The 23,448-nt window shown below is 46.4% G+C and overlaps 1 protein-coding gene across 1 annotated transcript in view; it reads right to left on the reverse strand.

Annotated features, from left to right (window-relative positions):
- The window catches only part of FIP1L1 (factor interacting with PAPOLA and CPSF1), a 520,306-nt gene that overhangs the window by 141,566 nt on the left and 355,292 nt on the right, over positions 1-23,448 (reverse strand). The window contains exon 11 of the mRNA XM_085642102.1: positions 1,380-1,406. Within this exon, the coding sequence (XP_085498228.1) occupies positions 1,380-1,406 (27 nt within the window). The remainder of the gene's footprint in view (positions 1-1,379; positions 1,407-23,448) is intronic.

The following is a 23,448-nucleotide window of genomic DNA, read 5'->3' on the forward strand; positions in this document are numbered from 1 at the left end:
ATAATTATGAAAACAATGTAAATAGTCCTGCCATATGGCTCCAGTGATGTTACATTTGCGCTGTAACTGACCCAGGAGTGGAGCCAGCACCACCTTCTGGTGCAGGAGAGCTTTTGCAAACATTTCCAGATCCAGTATAGCCCCTGTGAAATGCAATAGGTGAGGCAGCCATCACAAAAGATCAACTTTATCTTGTCAAACCACTGGAAAATCTGTAATGATAGCCATATATGTCGCAGACCAGTTTTCTGCATCCCTTAGATGATATTTTTAAATGAAAACTATGGGGGAAAACCTAGTTGAAATCTTTGAGTTTCAGCATTAGAATCACTCATTGTACAGAATGAAGGAAATGATCCCATATATACACTAAAATTCCACCAATAAAGTAGTTCTTTTAAAACCAATCGTAGCAAAAAGTATAGCAAAGATGACACAGTAGGATGCCCGTTATAATAAACTGGGTGATGACAAGAATCACTTTAGTGAAGAACCGTTTCACTAAGCTTAGTTTGGTAATGGTTAAACATGCAGAAAAATTTTATACCTTGCCCTTCCGTCTGGAAAACACTGAACCATGACCACCTCCCATAAAAGTAAGCATACTGGAATGAACTAGTGAAATTAATGTCTTAATCTCTCATAGAACATCACGTTCACCGGCTGCTCCTGTGCGGCAACAACCCGCAAAACTTCAACCCAGCATGTATTTCTTAGAGTACAGGCTGATAAAGAGACACTGACTGGTCTTTTTGGAACTGTTTCTAGAGTTGGAATCTGTATCTTGGCAAAAACCAAAAAAAGAAAAGAGCTGAAGCTGGGACATAGGTGGAGTCAAATCAATCTGCGGGGCTCAGAACATGAACGAAAGTAACTTCAGGTGAGGGAGCTCGGGTATCAATGACTTCCTCAGGCAGAACTTGGGCTCAATTTATCTTCAGTATTTGTACTGTTGTACTGATGTATCCATAATGTGAAACGCTGTGCGCACAGGAATGATACCCATCTGTAAGCCATCAGGTGACAAATTTGATGGCTGTAACGGTATAATGTCCACAGTTAAAATGCAGTTATAATAAAGAAAACGTAAAGGCAAACGTGTACAAGACAACAATATTTTACATTACACCAAGAAGAAATTTTAAATTACTCAAACAAGAAAAAATATTCAACTGCAAAAAATACCTGCAGCTCACATATGTGTCACTCTGCAAAAAATATTTGGGGAATATAAACAACCTAGTGTCCAGAGAATGTTGTATTAGAGTGGAAAATGTATCCTTTGCATACAAATCGCATGCTGTTTTCATCAAGTACTTTATAAATACATTAGAGTTTTGCAATTGGTGGACATGGTTTAATTTGTGCGATACATTTACCTGGTGGTGGCACAGTTATCGGCATCCCTAAAATAAAAACAAACAAGACACATTTAATGAAATTAAATTGTATGGGCACATTTATCACATTTAAATGAGTGTGAGGAGGCCATGACTCGCACGCGCATTAGTTATAAACACAGTTACTGAGGCAGACTCCAAGTACAATCTCCTAACATAGGCGCCTAGTGTGAAGATGACCTTCTAGAGGACGATCACCATCCAGAAGAGCGAGAAGAAGCAGCTCTAATATGGCTAAAGCATAGCATTTGAACTTCGCACTGACTTAATCTGCGTTTACTCCTACACTTGCTCCAAATAACAGGTTTAATTAGGCCACATTCATTTTTTTTTTTTAAAGGCTGAACGGTATGCACTTTTTCCTATAGCAGGAAAAAAGTCAAGAGAACCAGTTATGTTTTCTTAAATCTGAAGGTCATCTAAAGCAAGTAAGTCTATATTGCCAAACTCCTCTGTTAAAAGAGAAGCGGATTTTATTAAAGTAGTGCTGCTCTGCAACATATCAAGATGTCATATGTTTCCAGAAACTTTTCATATGTGGTCAGGAGACGACCAAAATAACTCCCATGAAGTCTGACGATGTGTTGCACTAATCTGACTTACTTTGGGTTGGAGATATCATGCATGCAAGTAGATAAGGTAAGTGATTTCAACATTCCAAATGCTGCACAGTCTCTCAAAGCAGGAGGGACTACTCTTACACTGGTCCGGTTTACGGGAATGAGGCCTCATGAAGCATACCGGTGTACAAGTTGTTCCTGATGGCTGGGTAGATCGATAGGGCTCTCTGGTCGCTTCCAGAGCGTTCGGATGGTAGGAGCCTGGATATCATGAGATAATAGAATTGCAAAAAAGGGAGCTTCCAATATAATTCCACGTGGCATAGTTGCTCAACAACTTGTTTGGCAGAATTTGGATCATTATTTGACTAGGCAGCCGCCTAGATCAATGCACAGTAGGTGCTGCCGTCCACAGGTGGCATTTAACTACCAGTCCCTGGGTGTATCATAGATAAGGGACTTGTAGGCAAGTTAAATAAGTCATTGGAGTAAACCATTTCAACCATGCACTTTAACAGGCACTTTATTCCTGTTCAGCGGGGCATATGGAAATCGCACACAGTAGGATAACTATGGACACTACTGTGAAGAAAAAGGTTAGCTAATATCAACCTTTTTTCTTCTGTTTGGGCCTCTACTATTTGTATGCTTAGAATAATACTTGTTCAATAAGCATAGCCTTGAAATGGAAACATTTTCAATCTAAAAACATCATATGAGAGGGAGGGAGATTAATGAGACAACCCCAATTTAGTATTGTAGTATAGTGTGGCACTTCCATTTGAAAGGGGGAATGTGGTCAGTCCGGATATGATTATACAGCTGATATTCATAATGTTTGTGGGATCTTAAAAGATATTCAAACGCTTGGGACAGAAAACAAATTAAAGACTGTAAAATGCAATGTGGATGAAGTTTAACAAAGTTCTCAAGGATGACTTCTGACCTGTGGAACCAAGGTTACAAGCAGTATCCAAGATAATCTGTTTGCAGAAAGAATCAACAGATTGGCTCTTATGCAGATTTCAGAAAAGTGGTGCTGTCCATTAGAGTTCTAAACTGCAACCCAGAACAGTGGTTGACTTTACTAACAATTTGATTTAAATGTCTAACTTTATCAAAAATCTGTCAACATTGATTATGGAACCATGACTATTTTGATACAATCCAAAAACTGATACACATCCTTTTATCTTTCAGATAACACAAAAGAACTGTGCTTTTAAAAAAGAGAAACATCCTCATTTACAAGAACATATTAACCCATTTTGGCTGTGTCTATAAAGAACACATTGCAGAACTGTTAGAAAATGTGAAGGCCATTTGGTAAAATAATTGTGAGTTCATATTTGTGCCCGGCCAAAATGGTGACCTTAAGTAAAATGAAAAACAATCTAAAACCTTTAAATTAGATCTAAAAGACTTGTCTGATAGAATCTATTAAACTACAAAAAGAAATCATGAACATCCATATGCTTTCAAATGAAATATTTATTAAGTAGTTTATGACAGGCCTGGATTACGGATAAATGAACGCTGATAAAAGAAAACTACTATGGGCAGATGCATAAATCTAAAAATTTGAAACGGTAGCCTTTACAAATGGCTGTACATGATGACCTCTGTAATCTGGTGGCTACATTGTGAAATGTGGGTTCTGATCCAGGAATTCGATTCAATTTCTGATAACGGATAAAGGATGTTGAGAAGCTGTCATATTAGGTTTTCAGGCACCTTTTAAATATGGATGTGCTTTGAAGAATGGACAGCAGATCGCCATAATCCTGACTCTCTGTTGACTGTGGAGAAAGCCAAGATGAAGAGCTCCTTCTGGAAGCTGAAGAGAATAGCGCCCATTTTGGGAGCAGACTGGCTTTGCAAACTTATCCTCAAAAAATAATAAAAAATATACTTTAAACAACAAAGATGACTAGACTACAACATTCAGCCTGTTCACAGTGCATCGTAAATTCTCCTATTGTAAGAGGTATGGCAGCAAATAGAAGAATGAAATAATAGGCCCATTATCTCACACAGGGCAGTCTTCTAGAAACCATTCAGCTCTTTAGGAAGGGAAGGTTAGGGCAATGTCTCCCTGTATTTATTTCTTTGCTGCCAAATACTGCTCATGCCAAAAGGATCTGTAGCTCTCCAGGTCCTACAGGTGCAAGACCGAAAGAAAAAGTTGCTTTCCTTCAGTAAGCATTCCACTGGTGAGTACTGATATGTTCCAATATTCGAAACTGGATCCTGAAACTTTTCTTTAGCAATAGCTCTCCAGTGCCGGCACCACACGACTTAAGTCGTGGCTCCATCCACCAAGGAAATGACATGACCGGTTTATGTATGCCGTTGCCTAGTGTGCTCATGTCAGTTAGTTACTACAATGCCCGAATGAGGTGTTCCTAGAGGAGCTAAGCAGCTTTACTGTAGAATTAAGACACCAGAATGCACATTTTGGATATTACCTTGGAACCTTAGAAGGACCATCACTACTTAAGAAGAGGAAGAAGGAAGGTTAAGAGGACATTGAGGGAAGATTTAATATTTACCAGCAATACTGTTCCTAAAATAGGTTTCTTATTCTTCTGATAGATATGTCTTCCTACCGATTCCTCACCTTGTGAATAAGTGCCATTCCAGTACCTACCTTGAGATCTGATTTAGTTGTGCCTATTAAACAAGAAAGTATGTAGAACATCTCTTGTGAAGTAGCCATTACTCCTCACCCAAGCCGTCACGTATGCAGCAAAGAAAAAGTAACTGATTGGAAAACATTAGTAACCAAATCCTCATGGCCAGGGCAGGTCCTTGTTGAGTGGGCATTAATGTCAACTAACATGTGTTTCGTAGCCAAGGTGTAACAAATCATAATGCAAAGAGTAATCCAAAAAGAAATAGCATGCTTGGTCACTGCATTCCCCATCTTTTCCCCAGCAAAACCAAAACAAAGCTGGTCATCCACCCGAAATGATCTTGTAAGATGAATGTAGAAAAAGATGTCTCACCTAGGATCCAGCCAGTGTAAATACTCCTTCATTTTGGAACGGTGACGTGGGGATACAAGGATAAAGAGTGACAACGTGGCCAATGTGGAAGGTGAATGCCACCTTTTGCACAAAGGAGGGGCATGCAAAGCCCAACCATTCTACAGTAATTGACACCAGAAAGACCGCTTGTGAGTTAAAACACTAATAGCAAAGCTATGCAGTGGTTCAAATAGTGGTGCGATAAGATTGGAACTAGATGTAAGACCCACAGTGAAACAACACTGGTGTCAGAGGGAACATGTAGAGTAAACCTTTCAAGAAATGATCCACCAGGGACAATATGAACAAGAAAGGCAATTCAAGAACTGAAAAACAGACAAGACAGCCGAGAATTCTGCTGTCAACACGAGGAACAATCACACTGCTGGGTTCCTTCAGGATACCATCCCGCAGGGCCTGCTTTTCATAATGATAAGCTGCACATCCTGTTCTAACGTTTAATCACTCATCACAGTGATATTGTGTGAGAAAGTGCCATCTTTCTTGCATGGTATGCCCCCACTTTTTTGCTGAATTGCTGAATGTACTTTGACTGAGTGTGCCCTGGACTCAAGCCAATCAGGTGCCCAAGGCCTATGTTCCTTCCCTAAAACAAACAAAACCCAAATTGGCAAACCCTGGCCACATGTCAGCCCCTGGTAAATGGTACTCTAGCTACCCAGGGCCTTGTGACCAGGGAAGGCCTCTAAGGGCTGCAGCACTCATTGTGCCACCCTTAAGAGGCCCTGTACCCTTACACACACACACTGACTTTGCAGGCTGAGTGTTTGGGTGCAAGACAAAAACAAAGTCGACATGACACACATCCCTGTGTGCCATGCCCATCACCTACACTGCCATGGCATACATCAGCCACCCCTCTAGCTGGGTGCCTTATGCCAATGGTGTGGGCACAGGAGCAAGAGCCCTGTGCCCCTACAGTACCCAGGTCCATTCCTGAGCACTAAGTGCAGTGCTGCCATTTAAGAGTACATGGTGCTGAGAGCTCGTCAAACACGAGCTCCACAGCACCATAATGGCAACACTGAAGACTGAGAAGTTTGGTATCAAACTTCTCAGCACATTAAACCCACACTGATGCCAGTGTGGGATTTAATGTACCAAGCACCCCAGAGGGCATCTTAGAGATGCCCCCTTAAACCGAACCTACAATCCACGTCTGCTCTGAGGCTGCCACACAGCAGACCTGTTGCTGGACCCCTGGGTAGGACAGCCCCTGCAACAATGCACATCCTGGGCGCGGTGCTAAATCTCCTCCCCCAGGATGGGCAGGGGGAAGCTTCAAAGGCTTGCCGCCTCTGTGAGCTTCCCCAGGCCACTGCAACCCCCCACTCTGGCGGGAAGCTTTGGCCGGAAACCCCAAATAAGGACAGGGGATGTGCAAGACTGCCAACCCCACCCCTCAGGTGGGGGAGGCGAGGTGAAGCACATCTCCGGGCTCTCGCCATCTTGAAGATGGGGAGCCCTACCCTATCAGGACTAGGCTACTGCCCCCCCCTCCCACAGGAGAGAGGCAGGATAGGGGGTGTACCCACCCCAGGACAGGGACCCATTGGTCCCTGCCCTTCACCTACCTGTAACGCCCCTAAATCTAGTATTTAGGGGCACCCTGAACCTTCCTTCCCCAGATTCCAGATTCAAAACTACAAAGAAGAGCAAGAAGAAAGAAGACCTGCCCTGCAGCTGCTAAGAAGAGGAAGACACCAACTGCTTTGGCCCCAGCCCTACCGGCCTGTCGACCCTCGAACCTGCTCCTGCTCCAACCCGGCATCTCTTGTGGCCAGCAACCATACAAACCCCGGAGGACCTGGCTACCTTTTGGCTCTAAGCCCCTGGGACTCCCACGAGTAGAGGCTCTACTCAAAACCTACCTCTAATCCCTGGCAGCAGCCCGGAACCTCGAACCCAGCACACTCTGCACCAGCCAAGCCTGGCCAGTGCCACAGGGCACAAAGACCACGAGGACAACCCCACGGCGACTGTGACCCCGAGTCCGGCACCCAAGGACCTCCCTCGACACTCCTGAAGAAGCCTGCAGCCTCAGAACAAGGTGCCCCCCCAACCGCAATCAACAGAGGGTATGTTTTCCCGACACCAAAAGCCACCCCTGAACACGGCACCCCGCAGCCCCCTGTGCCCAATCCCGGGGTACCTACCTATCCTCCAACTACCCAACTTACCTCTCGAAGTGGTGGTGGCACCTGAAGAATCCTCGTCCCCAAGCTTGCAGTCTTTTTCTAAACCAGAGATTTCCCATTAAAATCAATTGAGCGCCCGAAGGCTCAAAAGCACCCTGCACCCAGCTGCCCGAGTGGCTCTGGCAGTGAAACCTCTACACCTACCTACTTCCCCCCTTGCCCCGAGTAAGTGACCAGGAGCCCAGCTTCCACAGCCGCGTGGCTTGCCAGTCAGCAGCCACCAACCAAGGCCCCCCTATCCCTCATAGGATAACATTAGGCCTAACTCTCTCTGCACCCGGCCGCCCTAGAGTCGCTGAGGGTGAACCGACTGTACCTACCTGACCCTGGGGGACCCCTTAGTCTATGCCCAGAACATCAACTCTGCCACTCGAGTACTTACCCTTAAACCGATAACTCTATTTTCCTCATAGGGTAACATTGACTGGCTTTTTCCTGAAATTTCTTCTAAGTGTGGATCTTAAAATATTCACCAAAAATCAGCCGAGTAACGAAAACAAAATTACTCACCTGCTCTTAGGTGAGCTCCCAGTGCTGGATCTTGGTGCCCAGCACTGACTCTGAAAAATACTTACAACTGTACTTACCAGTAACCCAATTTTCTTCCATAGGAAATCATTGACTGTTTTTCTGTGAAATTTCTTCTAAGTGTCAAATTCTGCAATCTTTAAATATTCTTTAAAAATCGTATAATATCTGAAAACGTAATTACTTACCTGTTTTGGATAAAGGTCCCAGTACTGAGTCTAGGCACCCAGTACTGAATTACAAAAGTAACGAAAACCTACTGTACCTGCAACTTGAATTTTCTTCCATAGGGAATCATTGACTGTTTTCTTTGAAATATTTTCTGTCAACTTTTAAAATAGCTAAATATTGTTTAAAAATCATTACAGTAATTAAGTTGACTTTCATCACTTGATTTTAAGTACTGACCCAGGACTGAATCTAGGATCCACTCCTGGAATTCCAAAAAGTAATCTGTTGCAAATAACTTGAAATTTCCATTGAGCTCAATGTATTGTTGTGTTTAAAATAGAGTTGCCTATTGCAACCACTTGTAACTGTTTACAAAAGTCAACTGCATATTGCAAAAGTATTTATATAAAACATCTAATTCTGAGAAAGTATATTTTAAATCCAAGTGTTGGTTCTAAAATAAAACAAGCATATATTTTTTATAAATAAACCATTGGCCTAGAGTTCAGTTATTGAGTGTGTGAGACCATTTGCTGACTGAGTGTGTACAACACTGTCCTCTGATACTGCCTTACTGCTCGACCAAGCTACCACTTTAGAGAGTAAGGTTATATCTAACTTTAGCCTCTGCCAAGCCCTTGGGGACTGTGGACTCTGTACACCCTGTAGCTATTAAGGAACAGTATACACAGAGCCACTTTCTCACATATAGCAACTTCACCCTAGAGAGGATTTATTTGACTGCAAACATTGAAATACGGATCATATTTGCAGAGCGACACAGTTTTGCGAAATATTGTGAACTATCATGATAAGCAGCCAAGTACGTTTCACTGTAAAGGCTGCCAAAAGAGGAGGTTGAAAACTGAGTTGCAACCGATCGCCATGCCAAATTCTACTTGCCAGGCCTAGGGAAATGAGAAGTAGCTACACCCCATCTTTGTGGACTTTCTGCATAACCCTATAGATTATTGGAATTGAATAATGTAGGCCCTGTGACCACCTTAAGTGAAAGGCATCCTGTAAGGCTATGCCTCTTTTTGTATGGTCACCCACAAGTTTTCAATACTGATGCTGCTGGTTTTTTGACTTGGAGTGCATGAAGGCCAGGCAACTAGACACCCCTGCATGGAGACCCTAAAACATGCAGGTGACATTGGCTTCTATCCAATTGGCATAAACTAACTTACCTACAAGTTCCTGGTATAAGGTACTCTGGGTACCCAGGGAGTTTAAGTTAGAGGGTCACCCCAGGGACGGAAGCACTGTTTGTGACACCCTGGGTATAACACAAGTACAACGAGTCTCCCAGTGCAGAGAGGAAGGGCAGTTTCAAATGTCGGGGTAGACACCCGTCAGCTTCCCGGATGCGGCCAGCGCAGGCCAAGCTGCCCATTTCCCATTGTGCCATAATGCTCCTCGGGCTTACAGCCGCAATGAACTTCTCATGCTTCGCCCACACCCTTGCCTCCAGTCTAGCAGGTGGGAAGTTTTGGAGCTCCCCACCTGTCTGCGATAGATGCAATTTCTGTCTGCGCCTAGGTTCAGACGTTTCCCAGCATTCTGGTACCGTTTCTAGTGGCAGCAAGAAGGGGCCTATGTTTAAAGCAGCAATGATTAACACTCGCTCATTAGGCAGACACCATCAGAATATTTTTGATCTCCTTTCTGATAAACAGCTTGATCTCTTATTCATTACCGAGACCTAGCTCAATGAATCCTCAAATCCCATTATTGAAATGGCTATACCCGTTGGATATAAGATTCCCCAGGCAAAGTCGGTAGGGGCGGCGGAGTTGCGGTTATTTATAGGGATAAGTAGGCCTTTCGCCGTGGGGAGTCCCCACAGTTACGAGAGGGTGAAGTCCTTGATTTCAGTATCAATATTTCCCCTCACGCCACCCTGGGTGGAGCTTTGGTTTATAGGCCCCCTGGGCCTGCAGGGCCTTTTCTTAAAAATTTGGCGGATGTTATTATTCCACGCGCTCTACATTTTCCGCACTCTCTCTTTCTGGGGGATCTCAATATTCATTTGGAACAGGCAGATGTAGGGGATACCAGTGAATTCTTAGACTCTTTAAACCTTGCCCAGCTTACTCAAAAAGTCAGGGCACAGACTCATTCAGGCGGCCATATTCTTGATCCTATCTTCTCTAACTTCCCCATTATGGTTGAGGATCCTTTCCCGGTGCCATGGTCCGATCATTTTTTGTCATGTTTCTCCTGGGTCCCGGAAGGCAAAATTGTCCCAGGCCGAGCTGTTCAAGGCCCGGCCTTTGCCAAAATTAACCCGATGACTCTCAGCCGAGTCCTGGCTGAGTCAATACCAGCGCCCTCTGATGATTTGCAGGGTGCGCTCTTGAAAGCTTCTCTAGCTGGTTCAAGAGGGCGGTGGATCTCCTTTCTCCTACGTCCCTCTGCAAACGGTACAGGGATTCTCCTTCTAAGCCGTGGTCTTCGCCTGAGCTTAAAATGCAGAAGCAACACTGCAAAAAACTAGAACGCTGTTGGCAGCAGGATTATTGCCCCTCAGCGAAGCGGTCTCTTAGGAAAGCCCAGAAGTTGTATTACACCTCAATAGCGCAGGCCAATAGCCTTTACTATGCAGAATGTATTGATTTAGCCAGGGATAATTCTAAATAAAATTTTTCTATTGTCCAGAGCTTTATGGCCCCTAGAGCTAAATCCATTTCACTTCCTTCGTCAAACGCCTGGTGCGAGGAACTCTCAAATTTTTTATTGATAAAATTCGCTCCATCCAGGCGTCCTTTACCCTAGGCAAAGTCTCTACGGTTAGGTTCTCGCCCCCAGAGGTGCCGCATGTCGATTCTCCCTCCCTGACGTTTTTTTCACCTATCGATCTGCCTTCTTTGAGCCCTCTTCTGTTTAATTTATGTCACCCCTCAGATTCACTTGGCTGAACAGTTGGGAGCCAAACTTATAGCATACACTGATGACACCCAGCTTCTGTTTAACTGAGGAAAGGAATATGCTACTTACCAGTATGCATCTGTGCTTGGCATGCAGAGCTGCAGATCTACCCACTTTTGCATAGATCGCCATCTGGTGTTGGGCCCGGATGTTTGCAGTTTGTTTTTCCTCTTGGAAAGTCTTTGGAAGTCACGAGGTCGGTGACTCCTCCCTTGGTTCGTATTGCGCATGGGCTTCGGCTCCATCCTCAGACTGTTTTTCACCAACAGGGAAAGATGGAGCGTAGTAATAACAGTGAAGAAACCCATGTGTGTTGTATCTAAATAAGATAGACTGGAACAGATACAGGTAGCCGGGGAGGCGGGTGGGCGTGTGTAGATCTGCAGCTCTACATGCCAAGAACAGATGCATACTGGTAAGTAGCATATTCCGTTCAAGGCATATGAGCAGCAGGTCACACACTTTTGCATGGACTATATAGCAGTTCCCAACCTTAGCGGCGACCACCGGTATCTGTTGCAGTGGTTTGAAATAGTGTTTTTAGTACAGCCTGGCCCACACTAGCTTGTTGCTTGGTTTGCACATCTACACAGTAATGTTTAGTGAAAGTGTGCGGTGTTGACCATGTAGCTGCCTTGCAGATATCATCTAATGGGATGTTCCCTAGAAAAGCCATAGAGGCCCCTATCTTTCTTGTAGAGTGGGCTTTAGGGGGAACAGATAGCATGCGTTTTGCTTTGTGGTAGCAAATCTGTATGCATTTTATAATCCACCTAGCTATCCCTGATTTAGAGATGGGGTTGCCTTTATGAGGTGGAGAGAAAGAGACAAACAGTTGCTTTGTCTTTCTGAAAGGTTGTGTTCTCTGGATATAGTAAAGCAAGGCCCTTTTAACATCCAGTGTGTGTAGAGCCCTTTCTGCAACAGTTTGAGGTTGCGAGAAGAAAACCGGTAATTCTACCGATTGGTTTAGATGAAAGGGTGAGATGACTTTGGGTAGGAATTTTGGGTTGGTACGGAGGACAACCTTGTTCGGGTGCATTTGGAGAAAAGGTTCTTGTATAGTAAGTGCTTGTATCTCACTGACCCTTCTAAGGGAGGTGATGGCTACAAGGAAAGCTGTTTTCCATGTGAGGAATTGCAGTTCGCATTTATGCAAAGGTTCGAAAGGCGGTCCCATTAGCCTTGTGGGAACTATATTTAAGTTCCACACAGGTGAGGGTGGCACTCTGGGGGGAATTATTCGTTTTAGGCCTTCCATGAAGGCTTTAATGGCAGGCACGCTGAAAAGTGATAGGTGCTGTCTGTTTTGTAGGTAAGCGGCAATTGCTGCGAGGTGTAGCCGAATGGATGTATATGCTAGGTTACATCTTTGTAGATGGAGTAAGTAGCATATGATATGCTGTATGGCTGCGTCTAGAGGGTTGATTGTGTTGTTATGACAATAAACAACAAATCTTTTCCACTTGGCAGCGTAGCAGGCTCTAGTGGTAGGGCGTCTAGCTTCTCTGATAACGTTCATACAGTCGGGGGGAAGGTTAAGGTATCCGAATTCTAGGATCTCAGGAGCCAGATGGCAAGGTTGAGCTGAGCTGGGTCCGGGTGTCTGATCTCTCAATGGTTCTGGGTTAGGAGGCATGGTGAGAGGTGCAACTTTTGGTGTGGCACTACCGAGAGTTCCAGCAGCGTGGTGTACCACGGTTGTCTGGCCCATGTTGGAGCTACTAGGATCAGTGAGAGGGAGTGCTGTTGTAGCTTTCGCACCACTAATGGAATTAGTGGGAGAGGTGGAAAGGCGTACGCAAATTTGCCTGACCAGTTCATCCATATCGCATTGCCTTTGGACAATGGGTGTGGGTATCTGGTGGCGAAGCTTGGGCATTTTTTTTTTCGTGGGTGGCAAATAGGTCTATCTGTGGATGCCCCCACATCTGAAAGAACGGCTGAAGAACCTGCGGGTGAAGTTCCCACTCGTGGATCTGCTGCGTCTGTCTGCTGAGCAGATCTGCCATGGTGTTTTGGACTCCTGGGACATGCTGGGCTAGGAGAAAGATTTTGTGTGGAATTGCCCATCTCCATATTCTCTGTGCTAGTTGAGAGAGCTGTGGAGAGTGTGTGCCGCCTTGTTTTTGAATATAGTACATGGCGGTCATGTTGTCTGTGCGAATAAGGACTGCCTTGCCTAAAATCTGTGTGTGAAAGGATTTTAGGGCTAGAAAGATTGCCAGTAACTCCAGATGGTTGATGTGGAGTAACTTTTGTTGCGGCTTCCATGTGCCCTGCACTGTGAGGTGTAGTAGATGAGCTCCCCAGCCGGAGAGCGATGCGTCTGTTGTCAGGATTATTTGTGGAACCGGGTGCAGGAATGGTCGACCTCTGGAAAGATTTGTGGTGTTCCACCACTGCAGAGAGCGATGGGTGCGACCGTCTACCAACACCAGATCTGTCAGTTGCCCCTGGGCCTGGTTCCATTGGCGCGCTAAGCACTCTTGGAGTGGACGCATCTGGAGTCTTGCATGAGGCACTATGAAAATGCAAGAGGCCATCATCCCTATCAGTTGCATAAACACTCTTGCTGGGAGGGAGTGTTGAAGTATGAATTTTTGACGCAAAGCCTGAATGCTTGCGATCCTGGCCGGATTGGGGTAGGCTATGGCTTTTGAGGTGTCTATGGTGGCACCGAGGTATTGCTTTATGTGGGATGGTGTTAGCTGGGACTTTTGGTGGTTTACCGTTAAGCCTAGTTGGTGAAGTAGTTGGATTGTAGTGGCGGTGTGGTGTACAGATTGGTTGTAGGACGCGGCTTTTATCAGCCAGTTGTCCAAATATGGGAAGACGTGAATGTGCTGTCTTCTGAGATGTGCCGCCACTACCGCTAGGCACTTGGTGAATACCCTTGGTGCTGTTGTAACCCCTTGAACTGGTAGTGATGCCCGTCCACTACAAATCTGAGGTACTTTCTGTGGGCATGGTGTACCGGAATGTGAAAGTATGCGTCTATCAAGTCCAGTGTGGTGAGAAAGTCGTTCTGGGAGAGGAGCGGAAGTACCTGCTGAAGTGTTACCATGTGAAAATGGTCCGAATGTATGTATGTGTTTAGAGGCCGGAGATCTAAGATAGGTCATAGAGTCTCGTCTCTTTTTGGTATTAGAAAATATAGGGAGTAGACCCCTACATTTTGCTGATTGGCGGGGACCTGTTCTATTGCCTCTTTTAGTAGGAGGGAGATTACCTCCTGTTTTAGTAACGTGGAATGTTCTTATGACATTGGGCGATGCCTGGGTGGAATGTTGGGGGGGGGGGGGGGGGGGGGTAGATGTGAGTTCTAGGCAGTACCCTGAACGAATAATTTGGGTCACCCATCTGTCTGATGTGATGGACTCCCAGACGTGAAGGAAATTTTGTAGTCTGCCCCCGACCGGAGTGGGATGGTCTGGAGGGAGCAGGGGAAAGTCATTGGGTAGGCGGTGTGGCAGAGCGGGCGGTATTTGTTTTGCCTCTGCCTTTATTGTTATTGCCTCTATAGCCGCCTCTTTGATAACCCCTTGTGAAGGTGGATTGAGCAGGGGATTTGTCGGACGTGGACGCGCTATCTGAGGAGTAGCCTCTGCCCGTGCCCCGAAAGGAAGAGCGGCGAAAGGAGCGCCTAGGAGGGTGTGACTGTAGGGCTCCCATAGATTTCGCCGTATCTGTGTCTTTCTTCATCTTTGAGGGCCTCATCTACCTTTGGACCGAATAGATGTTCTTGATCAAATGGATGGTTCAATATGGAGGCTTGTACCTCAGGTTTAAAGCCTGAAACTCTCAGCCAAGCGTGGCGACGGAGGAGGACACTAGTGTTAATGGCCCTGGAGGCTGTGTCTGCTGCGTCTAAGGCACAGCGTATAGAGGTGTTAGTTATGGTCTTACCCTCTTGAATTAATTCATTGGTCCTATTTTTGTATTTTTCTGGGAGATGTTGCATGATGGTTTCCAGTTCATCATAATGCGCTCCGTCGTATCTGGCCAATAGCTCTTGAGTGTTGGCGATACGCCATATATTGGCTGCCTGTGACGCAGTGCGTTTTCCTGACGCGTCCAGGAGCTTTGACTCTTTGTCAGGCGGTGGTGCTTCGCCTGACGCCAGGGAATTTGATCTCTTCCTTGCAGTGGATACCACTAGGGAATTCAGTGGCGCTTGCCCCTTGATGTAGGCAGGATCTGTGGAGGCAGCTTTATACTTCTTCTCTATGCGTGGGTTGAGGACCCTAGCCCTGACTGGGTCTTTAAAAACCTCTGGCGCATGTTTTATTACCCCTTTGAGCATAGGTAGTATAGAAGGAGACCTATGTGCAGTATCAAAGGTGTCTAGGAGGAAATCTTCCTCTACTGGGTCAGTGTGTAGCTCTACCCCGTGATAATGTGCCGCCCTCTGAAGTAGGTGGTGAAAACCTAATGAGTCTTCTGGTGGAGATGGCCTGGATGGATAAAGGTCATCTTGTGGGACATCTGGAATGTCTGGATTATTATTATCATCCCATGGTTCTGGGGATCCTGTAGGGGTGGGGTCTTGTGGCACATCTGCTGGGTCGTAGTATGGGTCCCCCTGATCATCATGGTCTGGAGACGGGGTCGGAGAGCGATGAGGCAGAGGCGGAGGGGGCGGAGGTGGAGAGGGTGGAGGAGGTGGGGAAGGCACTCTGAAAGGGGAGGTAGCACAGTCTTTCCTCTTTGGAGGTGGAGGTGGAGCTGGTTTGTCCAAATGTCTCTTTTTAGAAGACAGTGCCAAATGTCCAGTTTTTGGATCCTTGGTAAGTGTCTTTTGCAAAGGATCCGGTGTAAATAGTTCTTGCGACACTGGCTGTTCGGTCGGCGCCGAAGTTTTCGGGGCCGATGGCTTTTTAGGCTCGTCTGTGCCGTGCTTTTTTGGAACCTCCGATTTTTTGGTGGGTGCCGAGACAGGCTTCGGCGCGGAAGTGTCAGTGCAGAGGGCCTTATGATGTTTGGTCGGCACCGAGAGGCTGGGTTTCGACACCGAGGGCTTTGGTGCGGAGCTCGGTGTCGAGGTAGAGGTCGATCTCTTCTTCGGTGCCGATGTGTGTTTATCGGCACCGCTGGCAAGCTGCCTCGAGCCCGAGCCGCCGGAAGGCTTATTAGGCTTCTTCACCGGGCCCGAAGGTGGGGTGTTCGAAGCAGTGTATTTAGTCTTGCCTAGGCCTGGAGGCGAAGGCGTGACCGAAGCCTTTTTGGGTGTCGGCGCGGTTGTGGGAGGGGGTATTTTACTCACGACTCTCTGCGCCGGGGTGATGTCCTCCACATCCGAGTCGTCGGCTTCGGAAGCACTGACTAGGTCCTCTTCGGTGTGCTGCTGTCCCGGAGCTTCGACATCGTCCCCGAAGATGTCGACTGGAACGGAAGTCGAGGAGTGCGCCATTTTTCGTCTGGCCCTTCGATCTCGAATAGTCTTTTTAGATCTGAAAGACTTGCAGTGTTCAGGGGAGAGGCAGAGGTTGCACACCTCATGAAGATCGGTGTGGGGGAATTTGGACCCACATCGAGGGCACTTCTTGAATGGAGTTCTTTCCATCAGCCGGGACCAGAGCTTGGATAGGCCCAAAGGCCGCCGTCGATGACTGGAATCGAAGGTGTGTCGAAGAAGAAGGTGATTGAGGAGATCAGGATCTGAACAATACCGCGAATAGCGAGGATTCCGCTTCGATCGTCGAAAGGGAATGTTCGGAACCGGGGCGCGAAGTATTACATCCGAGCCCGATGGCGGAAAAAAACTATCTGAGGATGGAGCCGAAGCCCATGCGCAATACGAACCAAGGGAGGAGTCACCGACCTCGTGACTTCCAAAGACTTTCCAAGAGGATAAACAAACTGCAAACATCCGGGCCCAACACCAGATGGCGATCTATGCAAAAGTGTGTGATCCGCAGCTCATATGCCTCGAACATCAGTGTTTTACATGTCCGGGGCCAGAAATTGTTTGTCAGCAGTCCTTCAATGGCTCTCCTCAGCACAGCTTAAATGTAAGGAGGACAAATCAGAAATTCTCCTTTACAGGACATTTCCTCCTCCTCCTCCTCCTCCCCCCCCCCCCCCCCGTTCAGGGAAGTATTATGGCCAGCCGAATTCCCCATGCCAGCCTCGACAGGGCAACCCGCTAAGAATCTTGGAGTCTGGTTCGAAGAGAATATTTCCTTTTCTACCCAGATTAAGATACTAGGGGGGAATTGCTTTGGGATACTTAAGACCCCTAGAAATTTCTCCTGCTTCTTCCTAGCTAAGAAAACGGTGACTCGGGCCCTGATACTTTCACAAATAGACTACGTTAATGCTTTGTATGTCGGCCTTCCGTGTTACCTACTCAATAGACTGCAGGTTGTCCAAAATGCTGTAGCGAGACTTCTTTTTAACATCCCGATGAGAAGCAGCGTTCGACAGCTTCTGCGTTCACTGGATTGGCTGCCTGTGGCCGAACGAGTCAAGTTTAAAGCCCTAACCCTGGTCCATCGTGCTCTGCATGCCTGAGGCTCCACTTATTTAAGGAAGCGTTTCCGGTTCTACACCCTCTCGAGACACCTTCGTTCATCATCTCAGCTTCTGGCTCACATCCCTCGCTTCCGGCTTTCGAGAGTGGGGGGCAGTTGTCTTCCTGTCCGAGCGGCTATGGCTTGGAACTCGCTTCCTCTGGCTCTTCGCAGTATTCAAGACTTCTGTCTTTTCCCCCAAAAAAACCTGAAGACGCATCTCTTTGTTTAATTCTGTCTCTCTTCCTCTCTCTAGTTTCGTGCCGGGACACTCCTTGGAGTATCTGTGCGAGTTATAAGCTTAAATAACAACATAAAGAGCAATTGCAAAGCCAAGCCTCCCCGCAACATGCCCAAGACATTTCGGTGTCTTTTGCTTTCTTGCCAAAAGTGCGTTGGGTATGCCCTGGGCTCACTGTACCACTGGATCCAAGCTAGCCTGGCTGATGATGGGTGAAACCCCGAATCTGGTCCCAGGATGCTAGTTCCAGTCCAGGGAGGACCTGGCTTGGCAGTTTGGACTGGACTGTTCCCACGAGTAACAGGGTCAAGACTGATTTGCATTGGCTGGGTCTAAACTGGGGTGGCATGGTGAGCAGAAGAACAATGGATTTAACCCAGAAGTCTTGACTGGGGGTGAATGTTTGATTTGGTCTGCAATCCATCCATCATTTGTGTGTCTTGTGCAATTCAAACCCAAGGCAGTCCAACCAAGCACTAAGGCAGGGTGCAGCAAATTTCATGGACAGTGCATGTATTTTATATGTTCCGGCAGTAAAACTGTGAAACTCTTGTTTTTACTGTGGAAAAACTTAGTCGCCAGACTGGCGAGTACAGGGTTACACGCTGACCTCATCAGCTGTGCAAACACCTGAACGGTACAACCGGAGCTGATACATCAAAATATCAAACAATTTGGTAGATTAAGCCTGACTTGATTCTCAGGTCGAAATTGACATAATTTGTTGCAGTGTGCAACTTTGACAAAGTAGCCACTTTGTTGTCTTTAGTCTCCTTGCCCTTAACATGTGAACATGGTGCCTTGTCTCGGAGATAGCTTTCTGTCCTCCTGGGAAGGCGAGCTAACGACTCCCAGCAGAGGTTACAATAGATGTCTGTGTGGAAGAGAGGTGTCTCCTCCTTCCTGCAGGAAGCTACACAAGTGTTGGCCCAAACGGCGAGATTCAAACGAGAAACCACCTTTGTAGGGCCTATGGGTAATACTTGGGAGAGGGGCTGCTCTATTGCTTAGGGAGACTAGTTGGCACTAGGGACAAGGAAGGGAAAATCAGTTGTTGAACCGGTTTTCCACGGTCGTGCAGCTCCCTTGGTAGCCACACCTGTGGGTTGGGCTGAGGAGCTCTGGACATCAAGAGAGGGGTTCTGCCATTTTGGAAGTGGGCAGGGTGGTGCATCCTGAGACAGCCAGATGCCACACTTTGCAGGAAGTGGTCATCAGGCGGGAGAGAACCTGATAGCCTATTGACTACTGCATCCGACACTGAGGGCATTTTCTGAGTATAAAAGTGCACCCCAAACTCACATCTCACCTGGACTGAAGGACTTCCCCTGCTGCACCAAAGATCCGGCAAAGAGGCTGCACTGAAGTGGACTGCACCTGCGGAAACTGGTGGCTTGCAAAGGAGAAGGGACTGTGCCTGCTATGTCCTGCCTGTAGAGAAGCCATTTACCGAGCCCAGTTGGACTTGAAGGGGTCAGTTGGCTCACCTCCTGTTCGCAGCCCAGGGTCACAACAGCTGAAGAACCTTGATGGGGTGAGTTGGTAGCCCAAATCTTCCAGATGCCGCACCTCATCTTCATGCAGCACCAGAGACCAGAAACCGACACTCAAAGTTGCCCTCGAGTCTGCTGGACCTGGAAGAGTCGTCTGAGTGGAGCTTGGTCGCCCAGAAGACAAGTTATCACCCAGGAAAGGATCTGGATGTGACCACGATACCCGGCGACTGGTAGCCCAGTGTTAACTGGACTTCTACAAGGACCGAGTGGACTTTGAGGGACATCAACCTCTGTGGCCAGGACTGTCTCACTGAGTTTGTGGAATGAGGAATAGCCACAGAAAGACCCGTGAACCGCACCGCAGCCACAGAATCTTCAGCATCCTCTATCCCTTGCATAAGGACCACTTCCATAGGCACCTATAGCACAGGGACAGAAGTGCTTGGAACTTAATGAAGACTTCTTCTTCCTTCGAGGTAAATGTTTGAGGGCATGGAGGGTCTCCCTGATTGGCTGCTTCCTGGAGATGGTCACTTAAAGTAACTCTAACCGACTGCAATACAACTAGTCAAAGTTTTTGCTCAAAAAGTTATGAAGTGATAAATTTGTTGAATTTGCCAGTCCATATTCGTGGTCGAGTAAAAAGCTGTGATTTACTGTACCTTTTAAATATTGCATCTCCAGAACTCTGCGGTAGATCAGTTTAATTTGGTATCTAAAATACATACAAATACAGTATATTTAAAAAAAAAAATAGTTTGGGATTTCTTAAGTCTCATTGATTTCTTTTGAAATAGTTGTGGTGCTGTTTAAATGGTTTACACTTTTTCCCTTTGTGTAAGCCTTGCCGCTCAGAGTCACAGCTAACCAAGGTTGAGCTCGAGGGTTTAACAAAAGAAACCTACTGGTCCTAAAGGGGTTGGTAAGTGTATTACTAGTTGAAGTCACAACCACATCATATAAAAACACTATTTCTTCACACATCCTTAGAGAACCATGGTAAAGTGCGCAGAACATAAGACACTTTCTGTAAAGTACCACAGCTCTAGAGAGAAAATCACCCTTGCAAAACTAGCCGGCGTTCCTATTCATGATCTTCTAGGGGAAAGGCGGCTAAAGGCATCCAGTGTCATATTCAAAGCATCTGCCAAGTGAGCTGCCACCGAACAAAAGTCTGTGGCAAAGCCTTCAAGCACAGAGACTAGGAACCCACTTCTCCAAGCCTGTTGAGGTAATGGGCAACTGTGCGTTGTCCAAGAGGACATTTACATCACGGCACAAGATAGAAGGAAGATAGAGATGGAGGGAGAAATGCCTTCAGGGCTAGGCAGATGGCATGCAGATGAAGCGCAGTCATCCTGCTGGTGGCCAAAGGCCTTGCCTCCTCCACTCCCCCATGTGAGCAACCTAGCCCAGCTAGGAGGTGTCTGGTATGATGGTGTCTGTGACTGATATGGGAAGACGGATCCATATCATGAGACTCGACCGATGTTAGAATAACTGCCATCTGAGGTACCTACCCCTGGAGGGACCTCATCCTCCACTGGGCATTTAACACAAGAACATCCGCTTTTTGAGATTGAAGACTTTCAGAACAGGAATGGTCACTAGCATACAAAAAAGGAACCATATCCCAAATGTTTGAGACTCCCTCTGAAGTCGAGGAAAGGCTCCTATACAAGAATTAACATAATTAAGCCTTGGCAAAAAAAATGAAAATAATACTTGTAGGACCAACGTGATCCTCATGAACCGAACTGCTCACACTTTCTGAATTAGTTTCCACACTTCATTTTACATTAAAGCTTCTGTGGCCAATTTGCATCCAATACTTATTTTGCACTATATCACATTTTGAAAAGTAAATTTAATTTTATCCGCAATATAACAGTTTCAAAATCTATTATTCGTATCCAGTGACTATACTTAAATTCCTACTTTTATGTCTCTTCAAGATCTCCTTACCAGACATATTTAAAGTAGACGTTAACAAATACACCAGTACTGTAGTACTTCAGAAGTTCTGAATTATTCACTACCTAATCAAATACTTCCTTTACACACGTACGCTCGGAAAGCATTCCAGGTTTTTCTGTTACATAACTTTTAACTCGCGCCAATATACTGGGCAGGACACAACTTCAAAGAGGGGTTATTTTTCAAAAAGGCTTCTAGAGGATGTTTTACATTTAGAATACTTAATTTCTGGCAAAGAGTTCTAGGCAGTGTTACGCAACAGGTCTATCAAAATAAAGGAGGACGGTGAAACAGGATATTTTAGTCACAGCTTTGAAGATAAAATGCTGGCAGCAGCACAATTAAATCACAGGTCTGCAGGCGCAAACGCCATATCTCCCCTTGGTTATATTCAGATGTATAAATGTGAATGGATAATGTTTGAACATTCAGAGCCTGCCAAATGAACAGAGGGCTAACGCTGCAGTGCAAACCTAGCTGCTCAAATTGAAGCATTTGGAAATAATCTGAACTGCTTATACTGAGTAAAGGAGCAATATCGAACAAGTTACTTACGTTCAATGACACCTTATTTGGTAGAGACTCTATCTAGCTGCAGATTCCTCACCATAGAATTATCCCCAGGCGTCGCACCGGATCCGGAACTTTTTTGTGATGTGTACTCCTGCACACCGGTAGGTGGCGATAAGGTCCGCTTGGTGTCGTCCACGCTGGAAGTGATGTGCCTATATAGGCACCACCCCAGCGTGCGGACTTCAGTTTCTTTACGCCACTTTCCACGCCAGGAGTGTGGAGTCACGAAGAAAAGTATTAACTGGTGTGGGAAACTAGGAACCTGAAAGGAAAAAAAACCCTGTTCCGCGAAATCTGTTTGCAGAACGGGGAGGATGGGTGGTAGGGTAAAGAATTTGCAGCTAGAGTCTCTACCAGATATGGCATTACCAAAGGTAAGTAACTTGTTCATCTGATAGAGGCTTCTAGCCGCAGATTCCTTACCCTACAATAGATACCCAAGCAATACCTCCTCGGAGGTGGGTCTGCGAAACAATTTCATAGCAAACGTCCTGCAGGACCGAACGGGCAAAGTGCCCTTCCCGATGGACCGGACTGTCCACGTAGTAGTGTTTTGTGAACATGTGCCGAGAAGCGCACACTGCTGCCTGGCAGATGTCCAGGACCGGGCTTTGCGTGCTAACAGTGGTCGCAGCCTTGGTTCTGGTGGAATGAGCACACAAGCCCTCAGGGGGTTGCTTCATGGCCAATGCAAGGCAGATGTTAATGCAAAGCACCATCCACCGGGTGATGGTCCGCTTCTGCAAGGTCTTTCCCTTCTTTGCTTCGACATAACCCACTAAGAATTGGTCGCCCACCTGAAACTCTCTCTGCGGTCAGGGTAGAATGACAATGCTTTTTTGGGGTCCAGTGGATGAAGTTGCTCCTCCTTTTTAGAAGGATGCTGTGGAGCGCAAAATGTAGGCAGGATGATAAACTGGCCTACATGAACGGGAATGACTACATTCAGCATAAAGTAAGCTCTAGTTCATAGAACCAGCTTTTCTGGTTAGTAAGTATGGAGGCTTGGATGATGGAGACTGAAATTCACTGACCCTCCGAGCAGATTTTATTGCCCCCAAAAAGGCCGTCTTGATGGTAAGGAGTCTGACAGTTGTGTATGGGCTCAGAGGGAGCGCACATCAGGAAACACGAGGACTAGATTAAGGTTCCACTGAGACATGATAAAGGGAGAAGAAAGAAACCTATGTTGCAAACCTTTCATGAACCTATGTATTTAAATGGATTTGAAGAGTGATGGTCAGTCAGGCAACTGCAGAAAGCCTGATATAGCAGAAAGGTAGTCCTTTAAGGTGCCCAGAGCAGAGCCCTGCTGGGCAAGGGAAAGAATAAAGAGAAGAACATGAGAAAGGGGTGTAGAAATAGGGTCAACCTGCTTTTCTGCACACCATGCCACAAACTAGCACCAATGAATGGCGTATACTGTTTTGGTGGAGGGCGCCTGGCTGGCAGAATAACATTGCAGACTTCAGGCGAAAGGTTGAAAATAGCCAAGGGTCTCTACTCAATCTTTACGCAAGAATGCATAGCGTTGACAGGTTTGAGTGGAGAACCTTCCCCTACTGCTGCAACAGAAGATCCTCCCAAAGAGGCAGCCTGATCGGAGGACAGATGGCCATGCTCATCAGCTGGGGATATCAACGCTCCAAGCCCAGTTCAGAGCCACAAGGATGACTTGGGTCCAGTCGTTCCTGATCTTCATGAGGACTCTGGACAGGAGTGGTATGAAAGGAAAGGCCTACAGGAGGTCTGAGAACCACTTAAGATATAAAGCGTCTCCGAGCGAGAGCCACCTTGGAAATTCCAGA

The sequence above is a fragment of the Triturus cristatus genome, chromosome 2_2, assembly GCF_964204655.1.
Source record: "Triturus cristatus chromosome 2_2, aTriCri1.1, whole genome shotgun sequence".
Taxonomy (NCBI): Eukaryota; Metazoa; Chordata; class Amphibia; order Caudata; family Salamandridae; genus Triturus; species Triturus cristatus.